At 36.8% G+C, this 10,893-nt stretch overlaps 3 protein-coding genes across 8 annotated transcripts in view; 1 reads left to right on the top strand and 2 right to left on the bottom strand.

Annotated features, from left to right (window-relative positions):
• Positions 1-1,643, bottom strand: part of LOC107744271 (heat shock 70 kDa protein 12B-like) — a 16,942-nt gene extending 15,299 nt beyond the window's left edge. Inside the window, exons 1-2 of one of the 2 annotated variants that reach the window (XM_016557810.1) lie at positions 1,388-1,643; positions 1,332-1,348 (exon numbers count right to left, since the gene is read on the bottom strand). The gene's annotated coding sequence lies outside the window, so the exon portion shown is untranslated. Of the gene's footprint in view, positions 1-1,331 lie in introns of both variants that reach the window. The other variant, XM_016557809.1, reaches the window with a different exon arrangement.
• Positions 1,644-6,381: 4,738 nt separating this feature from the next.
• On the bottom strand, positions 6,382-7,907 carry LOC107744274 (uncharacterized). 2 transcript variants are annotated; one of them, XM_016557813.1, is made up of 4 exons: positions 7,608-7,907; positions 7,203-7,485; positions 6,812-7,082; positions 6,382-6,737 (listed from the first exon to the last, which is right to left on the bottom strand). In XM_016557813.1, the coding sequence occupies exons 1-4, from the start codon at positions 7,871-7,873 to the stop codon at positions 6,574-6,576; spliced, it is 984 nt and encodes a 327-aa protein (XP_016413299.1). In that variant the 5' UTR covers positions 7,874-7,907; the 3' UTR covers positions 6,382-6,573. The 2 variants fall into 2 exon arrangements, with proteins under 2 accessions (XP_016413299.1, XP_016413298.1); XM_016557812.1 differs by having other exon boundaries at positions 6,382-7,082; positions 7,608-7,888.
• A 738-nt stretch (positions 7,908-8,645) lies between these two features.
• LOC107744275 (polyadenylate-binding protein-interacting protein 2B-like) overlaps positions 8,646-10,893 on the top strand; it is a 13,863-nt gene continuing 11,615 nt past the window's right edge. The window contains exon 1 of one of the 4 annotated variants that reach the window (XM_016557817.1): positions 8,646-8,717. Coding sequence is in view for 1 of the 4 variants with exons in the window: in XM_016557814.1 (XP_016413300.1) it covers positions 10,200-10,206 (7 nt within the window). In the remaining 3 variants the exon portion in view is untranslated. The other 3 variants (XM_016557818.1, XM_016557816.1, XM_016557814.1) reach the window with 3 other exon arrangements.

A 10,893-nucleotide genomic window follows, 5' to 3' on the forward strand; every position in this document is an offset into this window, starting at 1 on the left:
GTGTGTGTGTGTGTGTGTGTGTGTGTGTGTGTGTGTATGTGTGTGTGTGTGTGTGCGTGCATGTTGCCCAGGAGAGAAAAATGGATTTGGAAATGGAGAAAAGGTGAAGAGGGAAAGGTGAGGGCCTCCCACAATGCTTGTTTAGTAAATGGATCTGACTGAAATATACTCTCCAGATGCTCATATCTGTGCTGTTCTTGCACTAGGTCAACATATAACATGGTAGCACATTTTGAGCCCTTCACAGCACTTCACTTTCTGCTAGTGAATATTTAGTGGCTTTGGCAGAAAAAGGTTTAAATTTAAAAAGTTAAAACTTAAAATGATACAAGCCCATTGAACTTGATTGATTTCAGATGGTAATGAATTATCACTGCCTCTCCATATGGTTTCAGACACACTTCATATAGATTACAAGTGACATCAAAGAGGCTTTCTGGCACTGAGTCTGAGTAGTTTGAACAAAGAAATATAATATATACAATCCATATCCCCAGTCACTGTAAAATGCGGTCTAGTCAGGATCTGTCTAGTGCTGTCTAGTTATTATTGTTAACTAAAACTAAAACCATAAAAACATTTTCATTATTTGAAATAAAATAAACATTAACTGAAATAAAATAAAATATATATATAAAAAAAATGTCTTTAGTTTAAGTACTAAAACTTAATCAAATAAAACTATAAACTATATAAAGATAATTGATATTAACTAAAACTTAAATATTCAAATAATAAAATATTTAAAATGAAAACATAAAAATAAAATCTAATTGAAAATATTAACAAAAACTGTAATAGTTATCAATGATATTAAAATGTCTAGTAATGTACATCAGTCCCTCTTTATATTCCACCATCCATCAGCATCTGTAGCATATTGTCGACTGCCACCAAAAATAATTTCAACATGTACCTCAGTTTGTTAAAACCACAAACACACATCCTGTTTCCTCAAAGAGTTTTCTAGGAAAATCTTCCTATTAATTTCCACCCAAGAGCTACTTGTGACACAGCGACACAGTAATATTTGCAGAAACTGAGGTCAAGTATGATGAAGTACTCACCCCTTTCCTACTACATTTCAATTATAGTCATTTTAAAGGATGTGCAAAGTCATATTTTAATGTCCGTCAGACAGATAAATACAGTCAAACTGTCCACTAAAATCCCATTTGTCTTTTTATGTCACACTAAAACATCCTTAAGTCACCTAAAGCCCTCATCAATCCCACTCCTGTCAGTCATCAGCACAGAAGACAAAGCACTGCACCTGATGCTGGTCCCATTAAACATTTCACTCTGTTTTAGTATGTCAAATTTGTACTCACCCTTTTGTTTAGGATGTTCTAGTGTACCCTGCCTGGGGTTGTTTGGTCCCCAAAGTCCAAAATCCCCAAAGAAATCGGATGTTTCAGTAGCAGAGTCTGTGTAATGATGCTGTTTCCCAACAGTTTCAGCCAAATGTCTGAAAGAAGAAAAGCACTGAAGGTTTGATCCAAAGTATCCGAGGAATATTCCTGTGACTTTCTCTGTTTCTGTATCCCATCAGTCAATCCCACATCTGCTGTGGAATGTCAGGGAGGAATGGTTGAGAGAGCCACATACACACATGTACAGGGACTGGATATGAACTTTGCTGTAGTGCTGGGGAAAATGGAGGGTGCTTTGACTTCATACTGACACAGATTTGGTCACTGTGTATCTGTGTGTGTTTGCTGGACTGAGAGAGAGAGAGAGAGAGAGAGAGGGTGGGGAGTATTTGGAGTGCCCAGCTAACAAAAATGAGTTGTCAGAACGTTTTGCTAACATTCCTATTAAGTTATGAAAACGTTATTTCGGAATGTTTTGTACACATTGAAAACGTCCAGTTTTTTTAATGTATTAAGAACGTTTTTTGTGGGGTTTCTGCGAACGTTACAGGAACATTCCATCCTACCATTTTGAAAACGTTATGAAAATGTTATTAGTGAATGTACTTTAAATGTTTAAAATGTCCAATTTTTTTAATGTATTAGGAAAGTTTTTTCTTGGTTTATGTGAACGTTATAGAAACATTCCATTCTATCATCTTGAAAACGTTATGAAAATGATATTAGTGAATGTTGTTTAAATGTTTAAAATGTTAATTTTTTTCATGTATTAGGAACGTTTTCTCTTGGTTTATGTGAACGTTATAGAAACATTCCATTCTATCATCTTGAAAACGTTATGAGAATTATATTAGTGAATGTTGTTTAAACGTTTAAAATGTTAAATTTTTTCATGTATTAGGAACGTTTTTTTCTTGGTTTATGTGAACGTTATAGAAACATTCCATTCTATCATCTTGAAAACGTTATGAAAATAATATTAGTGAATGTTGTTTAAATGTTTAAAATGTTAATTTTTTTCATGTATTAGGAACGTTTTCTCTTGGTTTATGTGAACGTTATAGAAGCATCCAACTCTTTCTTCTCTCTCAGCTTCTCTTCCAGCTCATTCTTTTTTCTTTCCTTCCTGTCTTCTCTTCACTCTCTGTTCCATTTCTTGCTGTACTCCCTTTTCTCTCTCTAACAAAACTTTCATAAACTAGAACATCTCAACATGTTTAAATCTATACATGATACAAACATATTCATATGAATCCAGCTAATCTGTATTCTATTAGTCTGACCTGCTTATTGTAAATGTTCTTGAATGCACACTCAAGGCCACTATTCTAACAAGAAATGCACACGTGCTCACAATTTCATGGTCATGATTCTGGGGTGTATTATATATTGTTTTAGGGAGTTGATAGATGGCTCTCTTTTAGCAGAAATATGTAAGAGGTTACAAACAGATGTTTGATACTTTGGGTTAGGGGTTTGTTCAAATACCTAACCTGGAATTGTAAAAAAAAAAAAAATAATAATAATAATAAAAAAATTATGTATTATATTATAAATTATTGAGAGAGACAGTAATGCAAGGGTAATGCACGTGACACCAGTGTTCATATCAACTGGGCCTAAAATTATTAGAAATTGTTTTCGTTAATTGAAATAAAGCTGAACTAATATAGAATATGAATATTAGATGCAAGCACTTGAACTTATAAACTTAAATGAAACTTAGAAAGGCTGCCTTAGCAATAACTCAAATAAAATAAGTTGAAGTGCTAAAATTAAAAAAAAAAAAAAAACCTGTTAAAAAATAAAGCTAAAAAATGACTAAAACTTAACACTGCATGACACTAAAACATCTGTAAAAATAAGATGAAATACTACATATTTTATATATTTTTCTTTCATCTTGCACTGTCCCTGTTTGCATTGCTCTGTATTCTGTATCTCTGCACTATGTTTGTACCGTGTAAATCCAAGTACGTCTAAGTTTTATGCAAAGTATTTATGTAAAGGATTTAGGTTTAGCTATGTGTAGGTTTATATAGGTTGCACAGTTTTTTTTAATTAATTAATTTATGTTTTTACTGTTTATGTAGGCTATATGTTATATAGGTATATACAGTAAGTACAATACTTGGTAACTTATAAAGAAAGAGACTTTCCTATAGAATTCTCTGTGTAAACCAGCCTTTTTTTTATGTACAAAAGCTGTTTTTCTTTTTATGTTTCTTATTTTTTAGGTATAATTTATATACACCGGAGTGTTTCAAGTTAAGTCAAGTCAAGTGAGCTTTATTGTCATTCTGCCATATGTGAAACATACAAAGGAACGAAATGTCATGCCTCACAGGACCACAGTGCTACACATGTAAACATATATGAACAAACAAGGGCATACACACATAAGACATAGAAAGGTATCTAAACATATAACCTATATAGATAACCTATACATAAGTATAATATTTTCATTGTAAATGTATGAGGTCATTTATAAATGTATGGGGTTATTCATACCTTTTACTTCTACAAGTAAAAGCAAGCACCATTACTAATATTGTAAATCAAATACTTGAAATTGTGCATATCAAATATATGAAATGTTCCTGATTGCAGTTATTCATTATAATGTGATTTCCCAAACAGGCCTTCTACATACATACAAAGTGCATACTAAATTTTAAGGCAAAATAGACAAATCCTGCTGCCAATACTTTTGGGAAATTAGTCAATTTTAGTGGAGCTTAGGTCGTAGTTGAATGGTGGTGGGCAGGATTGCTCAAATGTGCTCACAAATACTCTCCTTCTGTCCATTTCCACAAGAAAACTTTCCATGGATCCATTTAGTTCCATTTTATTCCCCCCTCAAATTTCATTTGTCTGAGTCTGGAACACATTACTAATGGCATTTAACTTCTAAATCCACCAAGGCCAGTCTCACAAAGATCATTAGAAGGGCCAACAGTCTTACTTTCTCTCTTTCCCATTTTTTGCTGACAGAGACACTCACATGTTCTCTGTTCCATATTTGTCTGTACGTTGAAGTATCCATTCACAAATATCAGCCGACCCACTCCAGCATATTTTGGCCAGGCTGTGAATAAACACTCCAGACCACACATTGCTTTCTTGGTAAGACAGGAAGCAACCAAGTGAGTTGAGAGGAAGTGAACAACCCCCGACTAAGCAACTCCTGCTGCACACTGAACCAGGAAGTGCTTTGGCTCTGATCACGAGCACACCCTAAAGCTTCCTTTTTTATACAACACCCTTCCGCTTTCAAAAAGGCTGCCCATAACCTTGTTAAGCGTCAACATTTCTTTAGCAATTAGAATGACAAAATGCCATTTCACCTGTTCTTCCCTTAAATTAAGTGATAGATTTGCAACTATTAGTTCTGCTACTCATCTAAATTGTATTATTTATCAACAGACCAGACAATTTTATGAGCATGAATGCATAAATGCCATGTGTGTGCAAGTACTATGTACACATGAGTGTATGCCTTCCACCCTCGCCTTTCCTGTGACTGTTGTCTGTACTTGAGGAAAAGGTGGGTCCACTCTCTGACCTCAAGTCACACACCCACACGTACACACGTAGCGTTTTTTTCAATGAGACTTCCACTTTAACTCTATTGTAATGCCAGAATTACTAGATGGCTACAGCCACACCATCAAAATCCACCCACCCATATGAGACTGTATAGACCAGATTGGAACATGCTGGAGGACCTTGGGACATGGGAACCCAATGTTAGGGTGGTTTTCATAAATTATGACACTGTGATACCGTCAGGAAATAAGCAGTACAATAGAAACAAGTCCCTGAGAGAAGCAGCATTTGGTGAACATATTGTTTTCTGGGCTGGTGAGAGTTTCAGAGAAGTTTGTTTGTGGGATGAGAATCTTGTCTAAATGTAAGGATTCTTAATGCAAACTAAAACCTCCATTAAATGACTAAGCTATGTAAACTTCATGGACTTCTTCCAACAAAGCAGTATTGAGCAGTAGTGCTTTGAAACACATGCAACAGAATCCAGCGAGTTTAATTGGTTCAAGCAGGTCCAGCAATCTCAGTAATGACGGAATAGTGAGAAATCACTGGAAATGGTGAAGACAACTGCTTCATGTTTAAGTTGTCAGCAAGTCTCACTTCTAATACACACCGAACATAAAATACACCTATGTACTAGGCCTGTAAAAGAGTCTACTAAGGACTGCTCAGCATAAAGAGTCATTTAGTGTAGCTGAGGCATGTAAGCATGTGCCCTATTTTGATTCTGGAAAGGTTGAAAGTGACATTTTACCACAATTATGCAATTTTCAATGTATGATATCATAGAAAGAAGATACTGTATGGTACTAATGTAACGTAAAGTATCAATGCAACTACCATATTTTTTTCCCCAGCAGAGATATTTATACATGTGTTAAACGTTTACAGTTTTTTACGATTGCTTAAGCACAATTTTGAAAACAGGGCCCGGTTTGTCAAAACACTACACACAATTAACACAACCCTACACCAAAGTAGCACAACACTTCAGATCATTTGCAAAATGGAACACTTTTGTCAAAACTATACACAACTTTATAAAAACAATATTTTGTTACCATACGAAACACACACATTTCATATGACTTTAATCTTTTTGAACCAGTTACACACTGCTGTTGCTAACCTAAAACACTTTTAGCAAGTCTAATTCTCAGTGATTAGAGTACTGTAAATGAAGTACACAGAGAAAGTGCAACTATACAATAGTTCACCAAACACTACACAAGACCAATGCTGCAGACTGACGAAAATATCATTGATTTCTCTCCATATACCCAAATCAGTCAACATGGAGAATCACAACAAAACATGTCCCAGTTGTCATGCTACTACAGTAGTGTGCATAACACTGTTAGCTCAGCAAACAACAGACAAACGTAAAATACTGTATCCAGTACAGGTTACAATTACAGTAAACAACAACAACAACAACAACAACCCTAAAAAAAAATAATCTGAAAAAACTGACAATATTGTACAGAAAATACTACAGTAAACATACTATACATTATCTCTTCGCCTAGCTGGATCTGGCCAGAGAATTTCATCAACATCACAAGCAATATCCTCATTAGCAAGACAACGCGGGAAGAACCGTCTTGAATGTCGAATCCATCCTTGCACAGCTGCGGCGTCGACTTGGTCACAGGCGTCCTCCATGGCCTGAATGAGGGGTACCTGAGCCTGGGGCTGGAGATCGTAAACCTTCCACCGCCATGCAGAGAAAAACTCTTCGATAGGGTTTAGAAACGGAGAGTATGGTGGAAGGTATAGTACTGTCAACTGTGGATGGTGTTGAAACCAGTTCTGGACCAAAGCAGAGCGGTGGAATGACACATTGTCCCAGATGACAGTGTATTGTATCTGGTGCATTTCATTACCTGCTGTGACGATGTGGTGCAATCGGTCCAAAAATGCGAGAATGTGAGGTGTGTTGTAAGGGCCCATTTTGGCATGACGGAGGAGAACCCCATGCTGTGAAATGGCAGCGCAAAGGGTGATGTTACCCCCACGTTGCCCTGGGACATTGATTATAGCCCTGTGGCCAATGATATTTCTGCCTCTCCTTCTTGCTTTTGTGAGGTTGAACCCTGCCTCATCAATATATATGAATTCATGCAGGATTTCCTCAGCATCCATCTGCAAAACTCTCTGAAATACAGTGAAAGACAACATTGTGTAGTTCAGGATAGGTCTAGTATATTACAGTCAATGTAAAAAAGTAATGTGTGGAGTATGCAACATCACAGTGCTAAAGTGAACAATACAAACCTCCACATACTCATGCCGCAGCCGTTTGACCCTCTCTGAATTCCGCTCAAAAGGCACTCGATAAAGTTGTTTCATTTGAACCTGATGTCTTTTCAGGATGCGTGCCAGTGTTGACTGAGAGACCTGATGGACATTATTGAAAATGGCATGGTCACCGATAATGTTTGCTTGTAGTTCTCTGAGCCTGATAGCATTATTGGCCAAAACCATGTTTATTATCTCTCTCTCTTGTTCTTGCGTGAATATGGGCCCCCTTCCTCCTTGTCGTTCCCGACCCTCAATCCTATGTAGAGAATAATACATGTAACTTACTGTACAATGTCACAGGAAGGGGTATCACAAGTGCTGATATGGTGCATACAATAAGCGGCTGATTACTGTAACTGTAGACAGATCTTCTTTTACCTGTTTTCCTGTCGAAAAGTCCTTATGACAGATGCCACTGTATATCTGCTAAGATTTGGCTGAACTCTCAGTCCAGCCTCCCTCAGCGTCAATCCGTGGTTCACAACATGGTCCACTAGTGTTGCACGAATGTCATTTGATAAGTTTGGTCCTCTTCTTCTTTGTGCACGTTCTCCTCCTGCTTCAGGTCTTCCTCGGCCTCTGCCTCTTTCTCCTCCTCTGTGTACTCCTCCTCTCACCCTCACTCTTCTTCTGACTCCTTCCATTTTGGTTGAAGGCAGGTGAACCTACCTGCTGCATTTTTATATTGCTTAAACCTGATTGGTGTGTCTACAATTTAGCAATCATGTGTTTGTGCACCTGATGGCTGTGTTTAACAGATTGGCTCATAGGTGTGGTAATTTGACAGTCAGTGCTTTGGAATTGCAAGGAAGTGACATCATGATTTACTTCTGTGTCTGATGTATACAAGTGTGTTTAGTGTTTTGCAAATCACTGTGTGTAATGTTTTGCAAATAGTGTGAAGCTGACAATGTGCTTACAGTTGTGCAAATCTAGCCTTGTGTTTTGCTCCTTGAGTGTAAGGTTTTGCTAATTGTTGGAAAAGTTTAATTTTAGTGTGTAAGCAATCGTAAAAAACTGTAATACAGGATAGAGGGTATAATTATAAACAGCTTTATTACGCCACCTGCTGGACACACATCTTACACATAAGATAAATACATGCTTAAAAAAACAATCCTAACAAATGTTATCGAAAAACGTAACACTTTATGAAAGAAGAGCAACATTAGAGCAAGTTAAAAAAAATAAAATTGAGCCTAAATGTGAAATGTTCTTACTGTTAATAAATGTGGCCTGATCATTGTTATGCTGGAGGTTACAAAAAGTCCACGTGTCATTGCAATTTGCCAACAATGTTATTTATAAAAACGCAAAGATAAAATGCAACAAAACGCAAAAATCTCCAATCAATGAGTTGTGCGCGTGATCAGCTGTGGTCACGTGACGAGCACATTTTGTGATTTACGCAGCACATTGATAACATCAAAACAAAGCGACACGGTTCATCGGTCAGGACGTTCCCAGTGTGTCCTCACATTTTCACAAGTCAGTATCCGATCAGAGACTGGCCCGCGTCCTGGGTATTTCTGTCTATATAAATATTTCCTCTGGTCTGTGTGTTTAATGTAGTTATTACCATCGGTCAACGGAGGATTTGACTAAAAGTAAGTAGCGAATAATAAGTTATTAAAACATTAGGCCTTCATATATATGGGGCAACATAAACCACATTATAAACCAGTTTTGGTTTACATTACTCTGTTTTGTATTGGGATAATTTGCAAGCGTTATGACTGAGAATGGGGAATCTTTTCCTTGTTAAGCTTCATATTGACATTTTGGAAAACAAATAAACCTGTAATTTGCATGCACACACATTGTGTTTTTCTGCATCAACTCGTTTCAAACAGTTCTTTATTTTTAAACAATGACATACGTCTTTTAAAACTATGAAACTATATTCCAGAAAACATTTATGCATATGTCTTAGGCCTAAATAAATGATCAGACGTTCAGTTGAATAAAATGAAAATTAGCTTCTTATGCGTGTGTTTGTGTTTGTGAGAGAGACGAGGAGGACGCTCGATGCTTGTTTTCAATGTCCCTTAAATGAATGAATCTTTCTTTTGGTTCGAATCTTTTCAATGAACCCGTTCACAAAATGATTCGTTCATGATACGTAATGAGCAGAAACCGAACATTTGATGTTAACCGACATATGTTTACGATTTGATTATATCGTTTGATCACTACGAGTAAATATCGATATGGTCTAAGATTTTATTTTAACTTGCAAAACACTTTTTTAGCATAAATAAATAAATAAAATAATCATAAAAGTTTTGCTATTGTAATTGTTTAGGGTGGAAGGAAAAACGCTAGGACACATGAAACTCTAAAAACACTTTTAATAAGACAATTGATTTAAAAAAAAAACTTAAACCGTAATACATGCCTGTACATATCTCAGGCTGGGTGTCAGGAGGAGTCAGGTTATGACGCAATTACGTAACGACGTATAGCTGAATTGTTTTTTAATCAGCTCTTTGAAAACTACTCGGAAGAACCGTTTATGTTCAAGCATTTGTTTCCTGCGCCTTAATCAAATAACCTAAATATAGTATTTATTAGCGCGTTTGACACATTGTTCTGGAAAGGGTTGTTGTTGTTGTTGTTTATTTAGTTTTTTTTAAACAATTACATGCATGTTTTTAAACTGCTCCAGATCTATTCGTGTATATTGTCATAAATATGGCGAATGATCGAACGATCGATTACATATGTAATAGCTGCATTTTTATTCATGTGTTTGTGTTTGAAAGAGATAAACACAGAGGGAGGAGGGTTGATGCATGTTTGTTTAAGCAGGAACCACATGACCATCTTGCTCGTAATGTGTTGTGTTTCTCTAATGGCAGTCGGCCATCTCATCTCAGCTCAACTACCTTGCAAATTAGGGATTAATCATTCCGTACAGTGTTAACTGAAGCTTTCCACGAGATCTGACGGACGTTATAAGCGCCAGCAATGCCAGGTACGATATTTGCACGGGTTTTCGATCTGTCTTTAGCTTGCACTGTTTTCTCGGTGTGTGTGTTTGCACTCGACCAGACTTCACCGTGTCTGTCATTGACTGGACGCTGTCTTAATGTCTAAAAAGCGGTTCCGACGGCAAATATGGCCGTGCAAACTGGTTCTTGTTTGGTTGTACGTGAATTTAAATGGCTTTACTCCACACGTTTAACATTGCGCTATTTTGCGACTCGCATTTGTGTATGAAGTTCCTCTAAATAAACAGATAACGTTAACTCTAATGTCATGTCAGGGGGTGGTTGTGGCCCACTTGGGCTGTCATGGCATTCTCAACAACACGATCTATCTTGTCAACGTGCTTTGTCCTGCCATGGAGGTATATTCGCGTTGCTGAGAGCTATTTGCTTGTCCTCTAAATTATCCCGCTTTTCTCGCGGTAGCTAATACTGCAGAAGTGGATTAGGGGAGAGTGTGGTAAGATGAGCCACTTTTTACTTATGTGGTCCTCAAGATAATGGAAAATGACGCAGAAGTACAATCAAAGTAACTAAAGGATGTTTCCTATCATTTTAAATGATCAGAATGTATCTATGACAAAGGGTTCTAAAAATATGGCTTATAAAAAAGTGTTCCTGTGGCTCAGTTTGCCCCAGGGTGGGGGTAAGTTGACCCGAGTCAATGTGTAAGA

The sequence above is a fragment of the Sinocyclocheilus rhinocerous genome, unplaced genomic scaffold, assembly GCF_001515625.1.
Source record: "Sinocyclocheilus rhinocerous isolate Xijiao unplaced genomic scaffold, SAMN03320098_v1.1 scaffold648, whole genome shotgun sequence".
NCBI classification, from domain to species: domain Eukaryota; kingdom Metazoa; phylum Chordata; class Actinopteri; order Cypriniformes; family Cyprinidae; genus Sinocyclocheilus; species Sinocyclocheilus rhinocerous.